At 52.1% G+C, this 23,568-nt stretch overlaps 1 protein-coding gene across 1 annotated transcript; it reads left to right on the top strand.

The window, feature by feature from the left end:
- The first annotated feature begins 12,860 nt into the window (after positions 1-12,860).
- Positions 12,861-22,689, top strand: LOC132087032 (serine/threonine-protein kinase PAK 3-like). Its single transcript, XM_059493058.1, has 13 exons — positions 12,861-12,893; positions 13,227-13,349; positions 13,690-13,765; positions 13,809-13,873; positions 14,104-14,245; positions 16,394-16,457; positions 17,238-17,286; positions 18,548-18,657; positions 19,469-19,586; positions 20,415-20,514; positions 20,842-21,038; positions 21,370-21,504; positions 22,645-22,689. The coding sequence occupies exons 1-13, from the start codon at positions 12,861-12,863 to the stop codon at positions 22,687-22,689; spliced, it is 1,257 nt and encodes a 418-aa protein (XP_059349041.1).
- Positions 22,690-23,568: the final 879 nt, after the last annotated feature.

Below are 23,568 nucleotides of genomic sequence, written 5' to 3'. Positions count from 1 at the left end.
ACCGGGGCGCTGGGCTCCAGGCACGTCCCCTTGCAGACGCTGCTGAAGCCGCCCAGCAGAGAGCCCAGCCGGTTTCACCCCTGCAGGGCCTCCTGCGCCTTCCCTGGGGCCAAACGCGGCTGGCGGCGCTGGGCCCGGGTCCAGGAACGGCCCCCGACCGCCCCTCAAGTGTCCCAGGACAGGCAGCTCTGTCTGAATGGGGCACCAGCAGCTCGGGGTCGGTAGCTGCAATGCTGCCGTGGCCCAGGCCGGGGGACCCGTAACGCAGGCGGCGGGAGCAGCCGTGCTCCGAGTGTCCTCCGCCCCCCCCCCGAGACAAGCCACGGTCGAGGCGGGAGGCGTAACCGGAGCTGGCACAGGCGAGCCCAAGGGATGGCCATGCGGCCCGAGGCCCAGCTACCGATGCCCCCCCACCCAGCAGCGGCACAGACAGTACGGCGAGGGCCGGCCGAAGGCGAGACCGCTGCGGGAGCCCCGGTCTAGTGGGGATGCAGTCCCGCCCGAGGCCGGGGCGGACCGGAGGCGTGGTTCGGCCCGGCAGGTGGACAGAGAGACCGGGAAAGAAGGGGGTCGATAAGGATTGTGCGCCGCAGCGGGAGAGGGACAGAAGGAGCTGGAGCAAGAGACGCAGAGGGTCAGCAGAGCTGCTGCCGCTGCTGTCGCTGAAGTGCCGCGACCGCTTGTCCGTTCCCCGTTTGTCCGTTCCCCGTTCAGCCCCGCGCGCCCCGGGGCAGCGCTGGCCACTTCGCTCCGGGGCCGAACCGGGCTCGGCTGGAGTCACGGAGCAGCTCTCTCTGCCTCCCGCGCCGACGCCAAAATCGCCTTGTCGTTTAGCTTCTTCTTCACTACTTCACAGCATAACTGTTATTTCTGGCAACCCTGCAGCTTTCCCCCGGTGCTCGCATCCCCCGGGCCTCATCCCACCACTCACGCCGCGCCGCCATCTCTTCCTCCCACGTAGAGCGCTGTCTGGACTTTCCCGTGGAGCCTAAGCCCTGAATGAGGAGCCTGCCAGTGCCAGGAAGAGCCGGCCGCCCGGAAATGCAAAGCAGCAGATGAGGAGGGAGAAATCCAGCCCCTGCGGGGCAGCACTGCTCCCCCGACCGCTCGGGGAGGGGAGAGGGGACCGCGCCCCCGGTGCTGTGTTCTCGTCGCCGGGGCTGTTCGTGTTTTCTTGTCCAGTTCCAGGTGAGAATCGGAGAGTGTGGATAGGATTAAAAGAAAATAATTAAACCCTATTCTTGCCGTGGTTTGGATGCCAGTCCAATACAGCAGCTCAACTCTCACCCATCTCCCTCCTCCCTTCCCAATACTTTCACACTGAAGCAAAGGTCTTCTCTGCAAAGAAACTCTGGCTGGTTTATTTCTCCTGCTCTTTAGTGACACAGACAGTAAACCAAACCAGGTTGCATCCCAAGTCTGTTTAAACATGTCAACTTTGCCATGTTCATCTAAGACAAAGAGTCTTGACCTCTGCACAACGTCACACAAAAAACCTTTGTTGCTGCTGTGTATTGTCACTGCTGAGGGTAAAATCCTATCAGAGCCTATTCCCTGTTTCTAGAACTCACACTCGACCACAGCTCACACTGTACTCAAAGGTCTTACATTTGCATGTTTCTTGTGTTTCCAGCATTGCTTTCAAAGGAAAACAAAGGAAGGCAAATTGTGTGTAGCTAATGATTGAGAGTGTAAAACTTGCTGAGTCATGGATCTTAGCGGTAAGATGAATTTGGAATTTATGCCATGTAGAACTCGTGCAACATGGAAAAGGGGAGCATATCAGTAAAGGAACTCCTACATGTGGACATCTTGGATTCTTTCCATTTTCATTGCACTTTGGGAAAGCTGTTTCAGCTTTCCAAGAATCTTTTCCACACTCATGTCTGCTCGTTTCAAGCTCTTCTCTTTATTGGAGAGCTAGGTTGAGCTTCTGTCACAAGATGCACCACCAATTGCAGCTTCTCTTGGCTTTCAACACTCTTGTGTGCAACAGGACTCTTGCAGCAGGACAATTGGTTTGAGAACTTGACAACTTGTCCAATGATTTCCTTATGGACTCGAGAGTTATGCCATTGGCTAGGTTTTCATTTAGACTATTGTGCCCTAAGAAAGCAGGAGGTGGTACCAGGAATTGTTAGGGAATACCACCCTGGATGAACTCAGAAAGGAGCTCCAGAGCCTTCAGCCAGAAAGGCAGAGTTGAGCACTAATCATTCAAACAACTCAATATACGTCTTGAAAGTGATCTGGAATATGAAGATGGTCTGACAGAGGTAGTTTGTTTCTGTGTTCAGTTTAGATAATTATACAACTTCTGCATTTAGATAAATGCAGGGAATGACTTGCTTATCTTTATCTGTAAGAAAGGTTACTTTTCGTAAGAATTTCTAATACATTCCCTGTGCTTTTGATCTTCTTAACAAGGCCCTTTGCATCACAGATTTGTCAAGAAGTGAGAACCCTGAGCTTCTGCAACTACAGGGAAGAAAACTTGCTCCTCTGCAGTGAAACTCAGAGGGAAAGAAGAGCAGGGTGCCTGAGCACTCACTGCATGTGAGAGTTCAGACCCCATTTCCCATGTGTCAGAGCTGGGCTGAAGCGCTAGGTCATGGCAGAAGAGCAGGGTGCCTGAGCACTCACTGCATGTGAGAGTTCAGACCCCATTTCCCACGTGTCAGAGCTGGGCTGAAGCGCTAGGTCATGGCAGAACTCCAGGCCTCAGCATCTTCAGCCACAAAGAGCAAGTGCTGCCTGCTCAGAAACTTGCCGCTCTGCACTCCAAAGCTTTGCACTGAAGCAACCAAAGCTGCCACTGATTGCTGCAGGATGCTCAGGCCTGGACTGACAACACAGTTGGAGGTTTGTTGTCCTTTGCCTCCCCTTTACCCTCTGGTGGAAGAGAGCGAGCCAGAGCAGGTTCTGCTGCTGCGGCTGCTACTGTGGTGCTCTGCAGACAGAGAGCAGCATGAGGGACAGGCAGTAAGCTGTCATAGAGAACCTTATTTCTCCTGAGCTCTATCACCAACTCTCCTGAAGAGAAATAGCAAATTTTGAAAGAAATTGAAATCTGTGTCTTTAAAACAATCGTCAGACAGGCTCAGGAGACACATTAGACAGTTCTAGGTCTGCTTCTGAACGAGACATTTCACCCTGGCTGCAAAAAGCAAGAAATCTTCTCTGGGAACATCACAACTTTTTCTCATTAAAGCCTCTGAAATGCAAAAATTTGAAACCCGACCATGATCCCTTTATTCCTACTGATGTGGACACTGAAGATTTACAGAGCCTTTGGAAGGGGAGGGATAGCACGACTGTGTCACGGGCTGTTTCTCCTTCCAAAGCTGGGCGGTGCTTTTGAGCCAGTAATGACAACCGGTGGGAGAACAAAGGGGACTTTTCCTGCTCCAGCACTTATGGATGCATTAGGGCCACCTTCAGGGCAGAGTTCCACCTTCCAAAAATAAAGCAGAGGGACACAGTTGGAAAATGCCTCCCTTGAGGTCTTCTCTGTTGGAAAGGAGGGACCCAAGTGCCAGGAGGAGCAGCAGGGCCCGGTCCCTCTCTGTGCCTGCAGTGAGGGGGTGCTGACGCTGGGCGGCGCCATGGGAAGGGAGCGCCCCTGCGCGGGGCGGGCGGGGGGTGGGGCAGCCGCCAGGGGTTGCCCGGGGCGGGGCGGGGCCCCTCTGTGAGGGGGGAGAGCCTCGGGCAGCTACGCCAGGGCAAAGCACAGCACCAAGGCAAAGCACAGTGCCAGGGCAAAGCACAGTGCCAGGGCAATGCACAGTGCCAGGGCAAAGCACAGTGCCAGGGCAATGCACAGTGCCAGGGCAAAGCAAAGTGCCAGGGCAATGCACAGCGCCAGGGCAAAGCACAGCTCTGGGGCAATGCACAGCACCAAGGCAAAGCACAACGCCAGGGCAATGCAGAGCAGCAGGGCAAAGCACAGCTCCAGAGCAAAGCACAGCTCCGGGGCAAAGCACAGCTCCAGAGCAAAGCACAGCTCCGGGGCAAAGCACAGCGCCAGGGAAATGCACAGCGGCAGGGCAAAGCACAATGCCAGGGCAAAGCACAATGCCAGGGCAAAGCACAGCGGCAGGGAAATGCACAGCGCCGCGACAATGCACAGCTTCAGCGCAGGCTGACCAGCAAGGGAATGTTCCCGTGGAGTTCAGGATTTAGGCCTTTTGATTGCCAGTCCTACGCTGGCTGTGCTGGCCCAGCACAAAGCCTCCTGAAGCACCGCTGCCTCCTCTCCAGGCTTCCTGCAAGGCCTTTGCTGACTGGGTCCAATCAGCCAGGCTGGAGGCCGGCTCAGCTGATATTGCAAAGAGCTGCTGTCCAAAACAAAAATCTACAAAAGCCAAACCAGAAAGGCAGCATTAGTTCCCAGGCCCAGTTCCTCACAGGCGGAGGCCAGATTCCTCTGGTTCCCAGAAAGATGCAGGAATAGGACATGAGGGCACTTTGTGCCCCTTACCTTCATGTCCAGCACCTTGCCATTGCAGGCACACGTAGCTCAAAATCACAGTCACCCCTTTATCCACAGTCTTCAGCTTGTGGGGATTTTCCCCGTGGGAGCAGCCTGGGAATGCTGCTTGCTGTCACAGGGCTTTGTTCCTTGCAGGAAGCTCCAGAGACTCACTTAGGTCCCTCCTATCTAAAACATGGCCTGGGTTAGCTGCCAAGAGGATGAGCAGTGTAAATCGTTCCTCAGCACATGCCAATCTCTGTAAGAAATGTTGATTGCGGTGGGATTTAGGTGTTGTTCTCAAGAGCACTGCAGTTCAGGCTTTCAGCAGCAAGACAAGAGCAGGCAGCTTGGCAGGCCTCCAGCATCCCCAGCACTCACCTGCCTTGCAAATTCCTCTGCTTCCTGTAGCCATGGGCTGAGACCCTGTTCCTGACCTGCGGCCTTCTCCTGTTCCCCATGGCACTGGCACCTGTTTGCTCCTTCCTGTGGCATATTGTGGGGAAGTCTAGAATGCAATGACAGCGGAGCATTGCACCAAACCTGAACTTTGGATCGTTTGCCCCATTTGGTGGTTGCAGCCATCCCCAGCAGACATGGAGTTTGCAGTTCTGTGAGCTGTGCCATCCAGGAAGGAAAAACTAAGTTGGCCCAGGAAAAGCACATCAATCTACTAAGCTCCTGCAGGCCAGAAAGGAGAGTGCAGCAAAGGACTGAAAAATGGAGTGCTATGCAGTATGCACTGTGGGCAGGATAGAGACTTAAAAGCCACTTCCATGGAGGAATCTGACCTTGACCATTTCCCACAAGCTGAAGGGAGTGGGGTTCTGCAAAGGCACCAGGAGTGCCTTCAGTGTTGGACAGAGAACTTTTTCAGGAGCAGAGCTGCCTTGGGAGCTGGACAGAAGGGGCAAATGCGCCCATGTGTGCACCCACAGAGTGAGGGCTGCTCCAAGGGCACTCCCTGCCATGCCGAGGACACGGGCACTGCCCCGTGCAGAGGAGGTGTCCCTGTCATATTGACAACACCAACGCTGTTCCAGTGCCATGCAAACACCTATGGGTAGTTTGTTCCTCAGGTTATTTTCCCCACTAAGGTGTTGTTCCTCCTTGAGCAAGCCCTAGAGTTTTCTGGTAGATGTTAGCCATGCAGTAAATGGGCAGGAAGGACAGGCATTCCAATTTAGGGAACTCTCAGGGATATTACCAAGGTGTGATTTTATCCACTGAGTTGAAGCAAGGATTGCTTGTTTTAGTCAGAAACATTGGTGGCCAAAGTGCTGAGTGTGTGTGCTTGGTGCCTGCTTTGTGTTACTTTGGGATCCTTTGAGCTACGGGTTATGGACTGAAGGAGAGGATTGTGCTGCTTTGGGACAGAGGAGAACTTTCCAGGCTCTCTTTTGTGTTAGCTGTAGAGAAGGTTTGGTTGCTATGCATGAATTCACAGAGCAACCCAGAGCTGCTGCTATTGTGATGTCAGTGCAGAGCTGCCACGTCACAGCGTGGTCATCAGGAGGTTGCCCTGGTGCACGCAAGGCCTCAGCGTCCAGAACAGCTCTTGGCGTTCTCGTTGCAGGAGGATCCTGTACAGAGGAGTTCTCTGGCAACAGTCTGTGCCCTGAAAAGGGAGTCTTTTTCTTTTCCTGCCGTTGTACGAGTCGGCAGACTCGTCTAGGCATCCTTTTGTTTCCCCTGCGGTTGTAGGGTCTGCAGACACCTACAGGTGTCCTTTTCTTTTCCTTTTCTTGTTGTACGGTCTGCAGACTTGTGCAGGTGTCTTTTGTTTGTCACTTTGTGTTTGTACAGTCCGCAGAGTGCCGCGGGTCTCCTATTTTCCTCTTTTCCTTGCACAGTCTGGTGACTTGTGCAAGTGGGTTTTTCTTCCATTTTTGTTTTACGGCCCAACGACTGAAGCAGCCCTGCTGAAACAATGGAGCGAGTCCGTAGAGCAGTCAGCAGGGCTTTTTCAGCGATATCAGCCCGCAAAATTGTTAACGGTCTGAGACGTAAGTAGAAGTTTTTTCCTTGGGGGCAGAACAATGAAAGAAAAGTGCCATGCAGATGCCATAACTTTGGTAAAGCTCCTGGCAACAGTTTCAGCCAAAAAGGGGGTGTCCCTTGTCCAGCAGGGTGTGGACAACTTCCAAAATGCAGACTGGAAGAGTTGTGCAGGCGTCCTTCTAAAAACTGAGCCGTTTTTAAAAGGAACTTAAGGAAGGCATCCTTTTTCTGCATTCCCTCCTTAAAGGATGTGCCTGTCTAACTGGCCCCCCTCTGTGCGCTACAAGAGGGATTGGCTTTGCACTGAAGGGCAAACTGCTGAGCAGATAGTGTGGGCTCCTGAACCCCAGAGCTGGGCCTGTGCTGTGTCCAAACAAAGCTGCAAGTGCCAAGAGGGGTTCAGTGGAAGCTTTTGTGGGGAATTGTTTACAGCAACCTCGTGGCACATGCTGCATGCAATTTACAAAAAGAAAAGGAAGTGCAGGAAGGAGAAGAGAAGGAAGCTGCTTTAGTTGTAGGGGGGACAATGATCTCCAATGCAGGCAGTGACTGCTAAGGAGCAATTTGCATCTTCCCGGCCCCAAGTTTCTAGTTTCTTAGTGGCAAAGCCGAGCAAAAGGTAGACGCAGCCTAGGATAGTGGCCTGCAGTCCTGCTTGCTGGGCTACAGAACTGCTGCTCCCGGTAGGGAGGTTGTGAAAGGAAAATGCTCTCTGCTTGGCTGGCCTGGTTCTGTGGGATTCCTCAGCACCAGCAGTCTTGTAACAGCACCTGGTTTGTTCTCTCTTGCCGCGGCAGGTCGCCTCAGAGGTGGAAGGAGTCAAGTCTACGGTTCGGTGAGTGGGACGGGCACCCTTGACATTCCTGGTGCCTGAGGATTATGCAGCAAGCTGCCGGCTTGGCCTGCTGTAGTTGAGTGCCAGGCTGGCAGGCCAAAGGAAAGTCCACACCAGTGCACATCTGCATGAGCACCACCAAAACAATTCCCTCAGTTTATTCCTTTTCCGTTGAAGAGGCTTTAACTAATGTAACTAATGAAACTAGGTTTTGCAGACAGAAAGCTACATGCTGATTGTAGCCTGGCTAAAATATCTCCTTCAGAAGCACATGGAGTCCTGTTGAAACATTAGTCTCATCAGCCCACTTGAAATGAGTATTAGTGACTGAGGATCCCATTTGTAGTGAAATTCATGGCTTTTCACTAGGACCACTGGTGATAGAGCTCAGGAGAAATAAGGTTCTCTATGACAGCTTACTGCCTGTCCCTCATGCTGCTCTCTGTCTGCAGAGCACCACAGTAGCAGCCGCAGCAGCAGAACCTGCTCTGGCTCGCTCTCTTCCACCAGAGGGTAAAGGGGAGGCAAAGGACAACAAACCTCCAACTGTGTTGTCAGTCCAGGCCTGAGCATCCTGCAGCAATCAGTGGCAGCTTTGGTTGCTTCAGTGCAAAGCTTTGGTGCAGTGCAGAGCGGCAAGTTTCTGAGCAGGCAGCACTTGCTCTTTGTGGCTGAAGATGCTGAGGCCTGGAGTTCTGCCATGACCTAGCGCTTCAGCCCAGCCACTGACACGTAGGAAATGGGGTCTGAACTCTCACATGCAGGCATCATTTTCCTGCCATTCTGACAGGGACTGTGAACTTGCCTTGGTGTCAAACTAGCTGTAGCGTGATGTCCTTTTGTACTGCTGGTGAGAAAGTGAGCCCCTTGTGCACAGTGTCTGTGCAGGCTCCCTGCTGCCAGCAGAGAGAGCGGTGCCAAGGCGCAGTTCACAGCCTTGTGAGGAACACAGGAGCCACCGTTGCTGCAGGGACTTGCCCATCTCCAAGCACTGTCTAAGGAGCTACAGTCTCTGCTTTGACTACACCCTTAACTTTGACATGACCCAAGTTTGCTGAGAATGCTGAGCAGCTCTGCATGGCAGAGACAAGGTCTGTGTCTGAAGGGCTGGAATGCAGTTCCTATTGGCTGCTCCCTAATGCTTGAAATCCTGAGGGGAAGCCTTTTGACCAGAGCTGAGCAGGGAACTGGTCCCTGCTTCCATTCTGAGACATTCAAAGCAACACAGGCTTAGTTGGTTACCCACATCAACAGCCGCACACAACAGCTTTTGCCTTCAGGTGAGCTGTGTGGCTGCTTGTTGCTTCTTGCAGCTCTCAGGAGCCAACTTTCCTGCTCCTTATTGCTTGTTTTCCTTTTTCTTTGTCCATTCCTTGCAGGCCCCGCTAGGAGAGCTTCTTGCCTCTCAGAACTCCTCGGCCCAGGCGGGAAAGGCAGAGAGGGAGCAGAGCACAGATAGAGTGTGCAGTGCCCAGGAGTTCAGGTGTGTGTTAAGCTTTCTCGCTTTCTCTGAGCAGGGTTGGGCATTGCTGGGCTTCAGGAGGTTGAGAGTCAGAGAAGAAATTTGGCTTTCTCATGGTTTGACTTGCTCAGCATAGACAGGGGAAGGCAATCTGTGGGCAGGTCTGGCTGCCTCCTGGGACTCACTTCTCCAACCTTGACAAAAAGTATGCTGAACTGGACCAGAGGAAAAGCAAGGGAGGTTCAGGCTGGGTTTACGGAAAGGAAACCTTTGAACTGCAGAGGCAGCAGAACAAGTGCCTCAAAGAGCTTGTGCAGATTCCACCCTTGGAAATTTGGAAACTCCAGCTGGATAGGGCCTTGAGCGGCCAGTCCAGATGCCATAGCTGACTCCAAGTGCTTGGAGCTGAAGATGGTCCTAGAGGCTCCCTGGGGTTCCTGCCAGGCTAAACCATCTTGGGATCCTTTGATTATTGGATTGGAAATTTGTACCCACGTTCTCGCCAGGCTATAGCTTGCGGGCTCTTTCCTTGTTGGGCTAGTGAAAGCAAGAGTAATTGTAGGAGTGCTCATCTGGACTTACCAGGCCTCTCTTAGCCAAAGAGGAACTTTTGCAAGTCCGGTATCCACTGTATCAGAGAGGAGCACTAGCAGGCAGGAAGCTGCTAAGCTGAGAGTACCTGAGCTTTCTGGAAATGTTTTGTGGCTTCTGAAAGCTAATTTGACTTCCTCCCTGGTGATTCTTTCACCTGCAGAAATGACAAAGAGAGATGGTGGTCTAGAGAGGGAATGCCAGCACTCTCTTGAGGTGGAAGTAGAGGGCTGTTGGAAGCCCCTGAGACCGCCCTGTGAGGGACATGGTGTGTAGTGCTGGTCTTGCAAGGAGACTGTGTTTCAATTAAAGGCTTGCTTGTCTGTCCCCTTGTTGTAGAGGGAAGGAGCTGGCTGCATTTGAGAGCAGGCGCCACTCCTCACGAGAGAGGGTGTTGCAAGTGGCAGCAGAGACAGCCGAGGAACCACAGCTTCCGAGGAACCTGCTGAAGGAAGAGGTTCCTCTGGCGGTGCCAAAGGTACGCTCACCTTATTCCTAGGCGGCACTTATGGGACAGGGAGCTGCCCCTGGCAAGAGCGCCCCAAAGGCTGCTTCTGGCAGCAAGCCAAGACTGAGACCGTGCTGTTGTTGTTCCCCTTGAAAAATGGTGCCCCCTCCACTTCCAGGTTTGCCGCCGGCAGCGGCCACCCCACAGGGGTCTGGAGAAGCTGCTCCAGGAGTTCTCTCGCCAAGGGCACACACTGCCCCGGCTGTGCAGAGAGAAGGCGGCGCAGGCACAAGAGAACGCTGCCCTGGAAGCCCGACTGGCAGCCACGGAGCGGGACCTACGAGGCCTTTCAGAGCAGCTGGCAGAGGCCAGGTAAGGGCAGGGAGGAGCACCTGGGTGCGACATTATTGAGGGTCTGGAATGACAAAGGGGGTGAGCATTAAGTCAGGATTTACTGCCTCCTGTTTGCACTGCAGATGTGTCTCTGTCTGAGAAGTGAAGAGACAAGAGAAAAAAGAAAAGGATACTGTGACCTGAGTGTTACTTTTCTGACAGCTCCAGCTGTCAAAGCTCTTCTGGGCGCCCGCCTGGGAGCCCCTTGCACATTCCTGGGCCAAGTGCAAAGCAAGCCATCTAGGCACTGACAGGAGTACTAGGGAAACTGTGCGGATGTTTGCTGATCTCAGGAATTTCCCGCAGGCTTTGGTTTCTCCTTCAGTGCATCTTAACTTCAATCTTTCCTTGCCAAGTAGTTTGACATGGCATTTCCAGAATTCAAGGCTCTTACATGTGAAGGTTATCAGTAGGCTGCTGATGCTTCAGGTGAAAGCTGCAGGGTTAAGCTGAAAATCTTGAGACCCTTCTGACATAACTCTTGTCAGTTATGGTGCAGGAACCTCAAGTTGCTTACAAGGAGCAGCAGAAGAAGGGAAAGGTCTTGTGGCTTCTCGACAATGTCCAGGGATTCTTGCTGAGCACTTGTCCACCCACCTCTGTTACCTGTCAAGGTCCTTAGGCAGCTCCCTTCTTAAAGAGTGTCAAGACATTCGGGCATTGCTGGCTCAGTTTACCAAAAATCAAGGGAGCAAGCATTCTTGTTCATGAAAATCCAGTAATTTAAATGGCAGGATACCTGACAGCCCTCCTCCAAGACATTGCTAATTCAGAGAAAACCTACTTCTGGTTTCTTACTCATACTTGTAGAAGGTGGAGCTTCCATCTATCATTCCTTTAGTCCCTTTGAGTCACTTTGAGAGCATCTGGTAAACAAAGTATCTCTACGTGCACTAGGAATAGCAGTAAACATTGAGGAGGCAGTGTTCAGGAGAACACTGGCTTCTGTCCCCCTGCAGAGTGACTTGGAAGGGCTGATGAGCTCAGGGCTCTGAGCACAGGCTGGGCTTTTGCTTGTTGGCAGAGACTTGGTGGGCGCAGCCACCCATGAGGAATGTGTCCGGCAACAGCAATTTGAGCACTGGCTGCTGAGATCAAACTCAGCTGGCCTTTCTGTGCTGGGCTAGGTCATGAGGAAAAGCTGGCCAACCACCTGGAGGTTGGCTGCTTTGCTATTTTAAGTAGCAGAAACAATCTTGCTGTAGCTGAGTTTCCATGCACGGCCTTTTCCATGCTCAGGATATGTAACTGAAGGCATGTCCAGCTGGAGCAACTGCCCCTGTGTGCCAGGAACAATTTCTCTTCATCTTCACACCTTGTAGGTCAGAGAAGGAGAGCCTGCAAAGCAGCCTGCTGCAGGCTCAGCAGCACGTATCGGAGCTGGAGATCACCAGGAGCCGTCTGGAAGCCCAAGTGCGCACAGCCACACGGGCCCAGGAGGTGATACTCGGTGAGAGCCTGGTGTGCTTTGTTTCTGGTGATGGCCCAGCCTAGTGCAGTTGCTCCAAAGGCAGCTCTGTCCACAGGGCTCCTGAGGAGGAAAGGAACTGAGCACAGGTCCCTCCTTGCCTGAAACTGAAAGGGCTTCAGGTCAGTAGAGTCTCTGCTAGTGCAGTCTCTGACTGTTGCCGTTTGTCATGTTTGCAGAGGATGTGAAGGGCCTCCGTCAGGAGCTGCAAGCTGTAAGATCTCTCAGCAAGCAGCAGTGTGAAGAAATGGCTCAAGAGCTCCTCTGGGCAGAAGAGCAGTGCTGCAAGGCTCTCAGACACTGGCAATCTGCTCAGGAAGAGGAAAAAAGGAAGCTCCAGCAAGAAATGGTAAGCGACAATACGTCCCGGAAGTTTTCAGGCAAGCTTGGTGGGCTGGCTTAGCAGAAGAGCAGCCTGGGTGACATGGCTGCAAGCATCTGCTGTAGGCTACACATTGCTGGGCCAGGCAGCAGAGGACTTCAAGGGCTCCGACTAGAAAGCCTGTGAAGACCAAGACGATGGTGCCAGGATAGTACCTGCAGCCACGGTTTCAGGCTGGGTATAAGCCAAGTTCCCCAGAGAGCTGGATGGTCACCACCCAAAGCATGGCAGCGAAGGATCTTGCCCACAGCCTCGTGCCATGCAGCAGACGGCTGCTGACCTTGCTGCACTCTGCTGCCCCAGCAACTGGGTTCCTTGCATTCTGTCCTTCCACGGTGGACAGAGAGTCTCCCCTTTGGGCTCGAAGCATACGCAACAGGCCCCGTGTTGCTGGTATTCCAGCTGGTGGCCTGTCCTGTGACTAGGGCATCGGGGTGCTGGCTTCCTCCTCATCCTGCAGTCCACCTGCAGGTTTGCCTTGATCAAAGGGCTGTGGCACTTTGAGAACACAGCCTGTGAGAGCAGGCAGAAATCCTGAGCAGACAGGGGCTAGGAAACGGGCAGCCTTCAGAGTGGGGAAGGAAGGTGGAATCTCCTTTCCTTCCACCTGCTGACCCTCCTGTAAAGCTCCTGGTTAGAAGTGCTGGAGGGCACAAAGCCACTACTGGGGACTCTTCAGGGAGGGGGCTTGTGGGAGGGATGAAGCTGTCATTTTTTCTTTGGGGAGCACGGCTGGGACTTCATCTGGAAGTGTCTCTTCCTCTCATCAGAAGCAATGTCTGGAACGGCAGCACTTGGAGGCGCAGGCGATGCTGGAGGAACGGGAAAGCTTCCTGGCAGAGGTACAGAGGGAGCAGGAGAAAAGGCTGCTTGAGATGAAGCAGGATGTTGCCATCAGGCAACCCGAATAAGAAAAGATAGGAACCAGAGCCAGTCAAGAGGCAGCACAGAGTGTGAAAAGAGAGTTTGTGTGTTGCTTTGGTCTCCCCTGGGCTCCTTATGGGCACTGCTTGTCTGGACACTGTCTGTCTGAGGGGGACTGCCTCTTAGCCGGCCCGTGGTAAACATGAGGAGGAGAACAAAGTGTTTTTGGAAAGCGTGTGCACCTCAATCTTGCTTGCCACACGAGTGGTGTGTGGGACGTTAAAAGGCGTCTTCTCTTTGTTCCTGTGCAGCTCCAGGGTCAGAATGCTGCTCTCTTAGTCAAGGTGCACCAGCTGCAATGGGAGCTAGAGCAAAGGCGGCAGCAGCTGCAGCAGCTGAGGCAGCAGCTGAATGAGGAGTGTCTGAATGGGCAGGTGAGCCTGACCAGGCAGGCTGCAGAGGGAAGGGCAGTGATGGAGGCATGAGCTGGACATCTCAGGAAAGGGGAGGCAAGGACTACTGCAGGCACTGGGAGCACAGAGCCGGGCAGGCTCCAGCGCTGTGCACCAGGAAGAAGAGTTGAGATGAAAGAGTGAGAGCTGGGTGGAGAAGCCTGCAGTACAGGCTGGCAGAACAAAGGCAGGTGAGTGAAAGAGCAGTAGGCACTGCAGTCATGCAACAAGTGGTCTCTGCTCTTCTCACCTTTCCCCTGCAGAGCAGCAGGTGGATGGGGGCGAGGCCCCTGACGGCCATGCTCTGTGGTCTGCATTGCAGCTCGCCAGCACGACACTTACTGGGCCACTGAAGCTCAGCTTTGCTGCCCTGGGCATCAAAGCTAGTGCTTTGGCTGGTGGGCCAGCAATCCTGTGAATGTATTTCTGCTGGCTTCTTAGTGCCCACTTTGTTTATTGAGGAGTTTGCTCAGGTGAACGTGGTGACCCCTGCACATTCTGAACAAGTTGTCCCTTTCCATGGTGCAGGTCTCAGAACAGGGTGAAATTTTAAGGTGTTCTTTCCCTTTCACCATCTCTACTATGGCTGGCTGTGACAAGCTGTAGTCTCTGCTTGTTTGGCTTTGACTTGTGCAGCCAAACACCAGTGTTGTTCCTGATGGCATGCCTGTGGAATGTGCCGTCAGGGGCATCTCTGCCAGCCACACTTCTGACACAAACAAATTTCTTGTCCCAGATGAACGAGGGCTCTGCCCTTGAAGGCGCCGCTGCAGCAGCAGCCTCCGAAGAAGCCTCCCCTCCGCAGCCTGAGAACTCGAGCAGGAGCAGCTCACCCCGCTCCTTCCAGGAGAGCGAGAAGCAGTGCCTGAGGCTGCTGAGTAGGTCCTGGGGATTCCTTGTGCAATCCAGCAGTGTATTATGGGGTGTGTGCCTCAGCATGAGCTGTAGCACCTCTTCCTCCTGACTCTGGTGTCGGGGAGACATTCTGGACTCCCTACAGGAGCCATTGTTGTGCTTGGAGGCAGCCAGGGAGCATTTTGGGGCACTCCTTTTGCCTTTGAGGGCAGCTGGGTGTGGGTGGCCTTTGCCTGAGGTTCCATGCGCACTAAAGGCAAAAGCAGGGATTGTTTCCGGAGCAGCAGAAGGCTGCAACCTAGCCAACGACTGAGTCAGCTTGTGTGTGCTGGTCTGGCCACATTGATCATAATAGTTGGCTTCCTAGATTGCCTTTAGACTGCATTTGGAGACAAAACACTTCAGAGAAAAAATTTGGCTGTGGGGCTGGTTTCATACTGGTGGTGTTTTCATGACTTCCACTATTCCTTCTACACTTTGCTTGGATAAAAATTCTTCATTTTTGTTAGTGTGACCTCCTTGGAAGGAGCATCAGGTGATAGCAAAACAACAGAGGAAGGGGTCTTTTCAGCACACCCCAAATGTTAAGAAATTGTATTCTTAGAACAATCCCTGGGAATCAGAGAGCAAGAGGTGTTTTCAAAGTGTAGCCAACAAAGAAAAACACAATTTGATTTTCCAATCCCCCTTGGATAGTTCAGTTGTATGCCTAGGGAGACGCATCAAGAGACACTTCTGTGTGGCAGGGCCAGATAAAACTGCCCTGCAGGCAATTCTCGGGATGAAGCCTGCATCCCCTCTGCTGCATGTTCCTCCAGTACAAGGCACTTTGTCAGGGCTAAAGCCCAGCCGGTGAATACTCTTGGGATAGTAAGGATTGGTCTCAATCCCTGCACTCTTGGAAAGCACAGCAAGGCCTTGGTGACTCTGCAGTACAACTCAGTTGCTCCTTGCAACTGGTCATAGCTGCCGGTGCAGTGCTGTCAGAGAATTAGAAGCGGGCAGGTACAGGACAGAGCCCAGTTTACTCAGTGTCGGCCATCAGCTGTAGGGACAAGAGGTGAATGGATCGACTCCTCCTTGGCTCTGAACTCAATGACACCCATGTTCTGTCTCGAGTGGGGTCAACAGCTTGTAGCAGTGCTGAGTCTGGCTCTGGCTTCTTCACAGTGCCTGTCAGAGGCCATTTGTGGGCTCTGCCCAGGTTTTTGTCATACCTGCCCTGCCACTGATGGCTGCTGTGGCTGCAGGAGCTGGAGCCTTCCTTAGCTGTGAGGTTTCAGCAGCCACCGCGTTGCTGCAGCTTGGCCTGGACTCGTCAGAGGATCAGCATCTCGTTTGTGCAGGTGTCTGAGCCACGGCAGCGCCTGAGGAGCGGCGCTGTCCTTGTTACCCGTCTGGGCTGTGCCCTTTGGGAAGATGGGGCACGTGGCTGGTGTCCAAGGGGCCGAGGGCAGTGCTAGTGACTGCTGCAGCCCAGGCTGAAGACATGGACTTGTTGTTCTTCACTAAATGGGGAATGGGCAAAATCATCTTCAGAACTTAGCCTGCTCATAAAAGAAGAGGGTCCTAATTCTTACAGCCATTGTTCTTGGATGTAGCACAGCATGAGCTGCTGTTCTCTGAAAATGTCAAGGCATTCTTCAGGCAAACTGCTGAGAGGTAGAGGAAATCCCCTCCTCTCCTGGATTTCACTTTGCCATATTCCTTCAGCTCTGCAAAAAGCAGCTGTTGATAAAACTTCATCCCAGATCGCAGGGTGCATTGAAATCTTGGAATTATGAAACCTTTTGTTGAACCTCACAAGAGAGTGTTATCTCCCACAACAAGGAAGGGTCCTGATTTTTCAGCCCTCCTTCCCCTTTGTGGACCCACAACCACTTGCCACGGTGCCAGTTCTCTTCTGGTCTCTGTCTGCTCTGACGCTTTCTCCGTGGGCTTAGTCTCCTCTTCAAAGGAGTGTGCAGAATCAGACTCTGTGCAGGCCACGTGTGTTACAGAGCTGCCTGTCTTCTTACTGCGGCTGCTCTTGTTGTTGTTCTTGTTGACACTGTTGCTAGCCAAGCGACCAGAAATTGCTCCGCGCCGCAGAAAGTGGAGCTGAGATTCTGATCCACTGGAAGTCAGGATCTCTGTTTTGAAGTTTGCTTCTTGCATTTTCTTTCTTTCAGGGAGTGTGGTGAGCGTGGCAGATCCAGAAGAGAAATACACTGGATGGAAAATTATTGGCAGAGGGTGAGTTCAGCCATGCTTACTCCTCCAGACGTAGGTGGCTGCTGGAATATCCAGAGGGAAGTCAGGCAAGCTGCAAGCATCTTCAGACCCTGGCTTTAGATTGTCCCTGTCTCAGTACTGGTCACAAGGCATCAGCAAAGATAACTGCATGCTGGCAACCAATGTCTTGCCTGCCTCAAGGAGGCACTTGCCTGTCCCTCAAGTGTGTGGCACGAGATTCCTTATTTTCCCAGCAGACATGGTTTTGCATGATTCCAAGTAATATGGCCCCACAACTGAAAGAAGAAAAAACTGAGAGAGCAGCTTCCCACCTGACAGCCGTCAGACAGCAGCTCTCAGCAGAATTTCTTTCCAATATTTTGCTGAACACAACTTTCAGTGCTCAGGACAATAAGACAGGCTGTGTGGTGCTGCCTGAGTTTGGCAGACAGAATCAAAAGAGAGCTCTGAGTCCAAGAGGACTCTGTGTGTTTCATTGCTTGGAAAGGCGCACCACACACACAAGCACAAAAAGGAAGAGGCAAAGCAAACCCTCACATCCATAGTCTGGTGTGTACATTTGAGATTTGTAGCAGCTCTTTTTTCTTCCTGTTGGACCCAGCTTTGCTCTTGGACAAGCTGCATGGCAGAGGGTTGCTGGGCTGCTGTGGTATTGTCTGAAGGGTAGACAAAGGCTGGTGTTTGAGGGACACTCCAGGCAGCAGAGAGCTCCTGCCTGGGCTGCCTTTTGCTTCTCAGCACTGAACAGCTTCTCTGTTCTTGCTGCTGTTCTGTTCCTAGGGGTTTTGGAACCGTTTATAAGGCCTTGGACGCTGCCACAGGACAAGCGGTAAGTGCCAACAGCCCTTGCAGATTTTGCAGCTCTTGAGCGCTTTCCCTTGGGATGTGATCTGTGGCCAGAGCGTTGTGTTACCTGTCTTTGCTGCAAAGGCTGCCTAGAGGCAGGCTGAAAAATGCATTTTGGACAGACTTTGTCTCGCATTCTGAATCAGTGTGAGGATGGCAGTGGTGTCTTTCCAAGAAGGCCATGCTATCTTGGACTGCCTGGATAAGTGTGCAGAGATTAGCTGATGGTAGCAGCCGTCATTCTGGCCCAATTCCTCTTATGCCGCGGTTCAGACACAGATAGGATTTGCCATTGTTTCCCAGCACGAGGTACCCTTTGAAAAGATCTAAAGAAGGAAAGGCCTTGTCTGGAGCGCAGTTTTGCCTTTCAGTCCTGGGGAGCCTGGGTCTCACACACACACAGACACTCGCACACGGATCAGTGAGAAGAAGCTGATGAAGAGCCTTAAGTAATACCGCCTTGTGTTGGTCCTTTGTTGCTGACATTCCATTACAGAGATGCTATTTGTACTGAACTGACATGCTGATGTCAGTTGGAGAGTCCCATGCTCTTTGGGGCTAAACATTCAGAGTCCTGAATTCTCCTTTCTGGCTCTCAGCAAATACAACTCCATCTTCCTGGTGGCTCCTTACCCACCTGCAGCGCTGTGCTCAGCAACTGCACTTGGAGGGATGTCTACAAGGAGTCTGAAAGCCCTAAGCCCTGCTTATCACCTGGAGTGCATCAGTAGTGGTCCACAGAAAGGATTCTTCATTTTTTAACACACTCAAGAATTACACATCTAAACCGTGTTGAGGAATGTTCTTCAGAGATGCAAAATCCAGAAGAAGTTAGGATGTGCTAGGATGTTAACTTTCCTTTGAGTTGCCTTGGAGTTGTTCTTTGTCAGACAGCATTTTCTCTGTAATGGATTGGTGCATTTACTTTGGAGCACAATCAAGAATGGCAGCAGTTTCTGAAACACTGATCAAATCCCCTAGAAATGCTAACCTGTTTTCCACAAGTTGATTTCATTTCACAGAAGCAAAATTCCTTTGGCTTGCAAAACGCGTGTAAATGATAACAGTAGTGGTAAAGGAGGCCTCGCGGAGGAGTCTGCAAGGGCTGAGAGTGCTGTTAGCACATTGTGGCTGATGCTTTAGAGTCCCTTTTCGCCGAGGTGACAAGGCATCCTGGCCCGTGAGTGCACGGAGGAAGAGGCTCTTGTAACGTCTGTTCCTAACGGCTTTCAACGTCATTGTAGGTGGCCGTAAAGGAAATTGATCTCCAGCACCAGCGCTGCAAGGAAGTATTGAAAGAAATCCTGGTCATGAGGGAAATGAGGAACCCCAATATTGTCACCTACCTAGAAAGGTAAGTAGTTCTGTATTTTTATGGGAATGTCAGTTTCCATACTTGCCAGGCAAAGGTTTCAAGCACTTTGCTCAGTGGCAGAAAATTGATCTTGCTATGAACATCAGTCCACTCCTGTATGAGGCATGGGAGGAGATGGCATTCTTCTGGTTCCTGGCAGAAATAGCTTAAAGATTGTTCTCAGAAACCTGTCTCTCTTACTAAGCCAGCAGCCTCTGTGTTCACTTGCTGAATGTTCCTTTGCTGTTTTGGGGCATGATTTCTTCTTCTGAGTGTCGGAAGAGAAGTGCTGAGAAAGCATCACAGAAATTATTTCCCTTGTGCTGTTCCCACTATTTTCCATTGCCTTGCATGCCAAAAGAGACACACTATTTGCCGGGTTTGAGGTAGTTTTATCCTGTTTGTGACTGTCCTTTATGCAAGGCTTCCCAAAGGGTGTTGGCAGTGCTGCACCTCCACCTCCCCTGTGAAAAAGCTGTGAAAACTGTGTCTCCTTGCTGTTGGAGTGAATGGTGCAATTTGTTATGAAGACAATGAAGCAGCTGCTGGGATGTAGCCGCTTCCAGATCTGCCTCTGCTATCACAAACTGCCGTTTTCCCCTGCTTGCCCCCTAAGCCGTCTCCTTTCCCACGGGTGTGCAATTAGATGGCACAGATTGCAAGCCCTGGATAGCCTGGGTGGAGCGTGTCTCCATTTTATTCCGTCTTCATTTCCCAGTGACCTGGAAGCAAAACTCAGCTGTAGTCTTTTCATCCGTATGGCAATTTAGCTGTGCCCATTCAGCTCTACACTGTTGTTTTCATCTTCCAGCTACCTTGTCAATGAGTTTGTCCTGCTGGTGTTGGAGTACATGGATGGAGGCTCTTTAGCAATAGTGATCAGCGAGAAAAGGATGGCTGTAGGACACATGGCAACTGTCTGTCAGGAGGTAAGGGATCCTGCTTGTGCTTGGCATGCCTTGGACAGCATCATAGTTCAAAAGCGCTGCTACGTGAGTGATTCCGTGCTCAGAGCTTTCTTGCTGTGCTGCTCTTTTGCTTCAGAGAAGAAGGAGCATCTGGACGGAAGTGCCTGCCAGTGTCCCTGCCCTTACTATAGTCTGCTCTTTATCTGCTTTTGGCCTCTGTGCTCTCTGTCTCTTTTTGATTTTTCAATTTTTTTTTATCTGTTCTGCACTTTGCCCCTCCAAGTCTTCGCCCAGAGCCTTTCTGCATTGCCTTCTTTGCCTGTAAGCGCAAAGATGCCGCTGTGCGAGTTTTAAACCAACAGCAAAGGTCAAGAGAGGCTCATCTCTCATGGGTCTCAGCTTCAAAGGAGGGCATGGCACCCACCACGGTGCTTGCTGCTGAAAACTGACAAATGACTTGAAATGTCTTTCAAATCTGCTGACCAGGCAGCCTTACAGCCCTTTACCTCCAGTCTCCCAGCTGACAGTGATGCCCTTGGTACCCAAAGCAGGGACTTTTCCTCTTTTGGCCAACCGTTGTTTGTCCTCTGAATGGGGAGAGCGCATCCGCTGCAGCAGCGGTCATTCTGACTGGCTTTGCAGGGGACAGTCTCGAGCAGCAACTGCTCTTTCCCCCTCAAAGCCAATATGCCTTGCCTTAGAGAGATCCTGCTCTCCCAGGGTTGCAGCAGCAAGCTCTTCCTCTTGCCAGCACTCACTGCTCCTCTGAGATCCATGAATCTTCAGGAGCACACGATGAAATCAGATCAGGCTAACTTTTGGCCTCCTGTTTCTTTTATTCTCTCTCAGTGCCTGAAAGGCCTGGCTTTCCTTCATGCCAACCAGGTGATCCACAGAGACATCAAAAGTGACAACATCCTTCTGGGCCGGGATGGCTCCGTCAAGTTGGGTGGGTATTCTTGCTCAGGGCACAGCTGTAGGCTGCTGGGAGTCTAAAAGAGCAACAAGTATCAAGAGGAACTGTGGTTTGTGTGTGTCCCTTCCAGAGGGAGGGAGGCCACAGTGGAAACCTTCAGCGTAGATGAGGAAAAGCCACCACCCTGGGAATGGTGGTGGGTTTGTTAAATGGACAATTGCTAGTTTCCTTGGCTGCAGCCCTGAGGAAAGAGAGCACAGCTGCTTTTCCAGCTAGATTCAGTACTACATTCTGAGACTTAGAGTGAGGAAATCTTTTCCTTGGTTTCCTACTTGAAGCAGTGTTTGTTTTTCTCCTCAGCTGATTTTGGCCTCTGTGCTCTGCTCACACCTGAGCAGAGTAAACGGAGGTCGATGGTGGGGACAACTTGCTGGATGGCACCCGAGGTGGTGAGAAAAGAGCCTTACGGTCCCAAAGTGGACACCTGGTCCCTTGGCATCGTGGGAATTGAAATGGCCAGAGGAGAGGCTCCTTATGTTTGGGAGACCAGTGACAGGGTAAGGTGCAAATATGCTTCAGAATTCAGTATCCTTCTGGTCTGTCTCCATTAGACTAAATCCCATTCCCGCAGCTTGGATGAGTTCCAAGAAGGTCCACTTCTAAAAATGTCCCTGCAGCTCACATCAGCTGTCAAGGCAAGACCTGTTGCCCCTTGGAATAGCTGGAGTTGCACTGGGGCCTTTCTACTTTTGGGGAAGAAGGCTCATCTCTAACCATCTGCTAGGCAAGAAATTGCCACTGCAGACTGGGGCTTAAAAGACGGGGTCTAGGTGAGCACTGAAGGCTGTGGAAGAATCACGTAGAGTCTTGTGTTTCCTTTCACTTCAGGCTAACCACCTGATAGGCACGCAAGGCATACCAGATGTGCACAAGCTCAGCCTACCCCCTGCCTTGTGTGAATTTCTGGGCTGCTGCCTGCAGATGGATGTGGACAGGAGAGGCTCTGCTAAGGAACTTCTGCAGGTACAAGGCAAAGGGGCTGCTCCCTGTCTGGGTTTGCTCCTCGGCCCAACTCCAGGGAATCAGATGGGCCCCCCACAGGGTAATCTCTGCTCTGGCTGCTTTTCAAATGAGAACCAAATAGGATCCAAGACTAGTTAAGGTTAGAAGGGAGTGGTGGAGGTCATCTAGTCCAAAGCCCCTGCCAATAGATCAGGTTGCCCAGAGCCCCAGCTCACCTGACCTGGAATGCTGACAGCGATGGGGCACCTCCCAGCTCTCTGGGCAGCCTGAGGCAGTGTTTCAGCACTCTCCTCATAAGGAGTTTCTTCCTTAGAGCCTATCTGAATTGACTGTCTTTTAGTTTAAAACCATTCTCCCTTGTTCTCTTGCAATTGGCCCTGCTAATAGATATGTCCCCATCTTTCTTCTAAGCCCCTTCAAATATTGAAAGGTGTCCTTGGAGACCTTGCCCTTCTGCAAGCTAAACAAGCCCAATTCTCACAGCCGTTCCTCAGAGGAGAGCTCCCACCTTCTGGTCATTGCTGAGGCCCCCTTTTGCTCTCGGCTGCTGTTTTCAGGTTTAGTTGGTAGCAAAGGAACTGAAGTACTACAGTGCTGGGGAAGGAGGCCTGCAGTGGGGCTTGAAGAACACAACATAAGCACTCCCTGCCAAGCGGTTCTAGATTGGTCTGTGGGAAGGTGGGACCTTTGGGGGGGACTGACTGAGCATCCAAGGGCATCCAGTTTGTCCTTCCTGCCCCACTCTTAGAGGTTTCTGCCAGCCAAAGAGGGACAGCTGAGCAGGATTTGTGCCAGCCTCACGTGCTGCCTGGCCTGCTCAAGTAGATGAGAACCACTGCAGCTTTGCTGCCACCTTTTGTGGCAGACAGGCAGCTGGCGACGGCGCCACTTCCTCGGCTCTCCCTGCCGTGAAGGAAGATGCCAGCCAGGCCAGGAGGAGGGGGGCATGCCAAGGCAGACACTGCTCTCCTTGCAAGCCAGAGCTGAGTCCATCTGCGCTCTGCCCCTTCTGTCTGTGTGTTTCTGGGCCCTAGAAGAACCCAGCTTGACCCTGTTAGAAGCTCAGTTGGAAAATACTGGTTCCTTCTCCCTTGGTCTCTTTTAATTTGGTTGCTTTGGTTTCTTTTTCCCTTTGGGCAGCATCCATTTCTCAAGCTAGCGGAGCCTCTCTTCAGCCTCCTCTGAGAGCCTGATTGCTGTCATCCCTGCAGCAAAGTAATGCAGGAAGCAGAGGAGATGACAAGGACCACTTCAGCACGTAGAGAACGGAGCCTCTGAGAACAGGCAGGAATCCTGAGGAGAGAGGGCCCAGCAAACAGACAGACTGAGACAGAGTGGGAAAAGAAGGTGCCACCTCCTTTTCTCCCATCTGCTCATCCTCCTTCTAAATTTCTGCTTAGGACAGCATAGCTGGAGGGCACAAAGTCACTAGTGATGTGCAGATTTGAGCAAGGCAGGAGTGGCATTGCAGGCGTGAAGGGAATGGGAGGGCCAGAGCTGTGTCTCAGGAGGAGGGAGCTCCCACAGGATGCCACCAGCAGAGCCGGGCTAGAGCTGTGGGAGATGGCTGGATGTTCCCAGCTGCGGAGGAGGCGCCTGAAGCGGCTGGGAACATCCTGTGCATTCTTTATCCAATTGAGTAGTGTACTGTGTTTGTGCCTTAACATACAGCTAACCGAAAACAAGCAATCGAAGCCCTATCCCTGACAGTCCTCCTATGATTCTACTTTACCACCTTACAATCTGTGGAATACTATCAATCACCCTTTTCCATTGTTGATGGAGTCTGTGGCTCAATATTCTTTTTTGCTCCCAGATTCCAAGGCCTACACATAATTTTCGGCTCTATATTCCTACTAGTATGCCTCCTACGCCTGATTAAGTGAAGTACCACTTTACATTAAAGCCTGGGCCTCGCTTTGGTGTCAGAGAGACATTTTGGACTCCCAAAGAAACCATTGTTGTACTTAGAAGCAGCCAGGGAGTGTCCTGGGGCACTTCTTTTGCCTTTGAGGGCAGCTGGGTGTGGGTGGCCTTTGCCTGAGTTTCCATGTGCACTAAAGG

Source organism: Ammospiza nelsoni, chromosome Z (genome assembly GCF_027579445.1).
Source record: "Ammospiza nelsoni isolate bAmmNel1 chromosome Z, bAmmNel1.pri, whole genome shotgun sequence".
NCBI lineage: Eukaryota > Metazoa > Chordata > Aves > Passeriformes > Passerellidae > Ammospiza > Ammospiza nelsoni.
This window is presented reverse-complemented; position numbering and strand designations above follow the sequence as displayed.

Coding starts and splice junctions, on each gene's coding strand:
- LOC132087032 (XM_059493058.1), top strand. CDS start 12,861: ATGCTGGAGGAACGGGAAAGCTTCCTGGCAGAG. Junction 13,350..13,689: donor AGGAGTGTCTGAATGGGCAG/GTGAGCCTGACC, acceptor TCTGCATTGCAG/CTCGCCAGCACGACACTTAC. Junction 20,515..20,841: donor GGATGGCTCCGTCAAGTTGG/GTGGGTATTCTT, acceptor TTTTCTCCTCAG/CTGATTTTGGCCTCTGTGCT.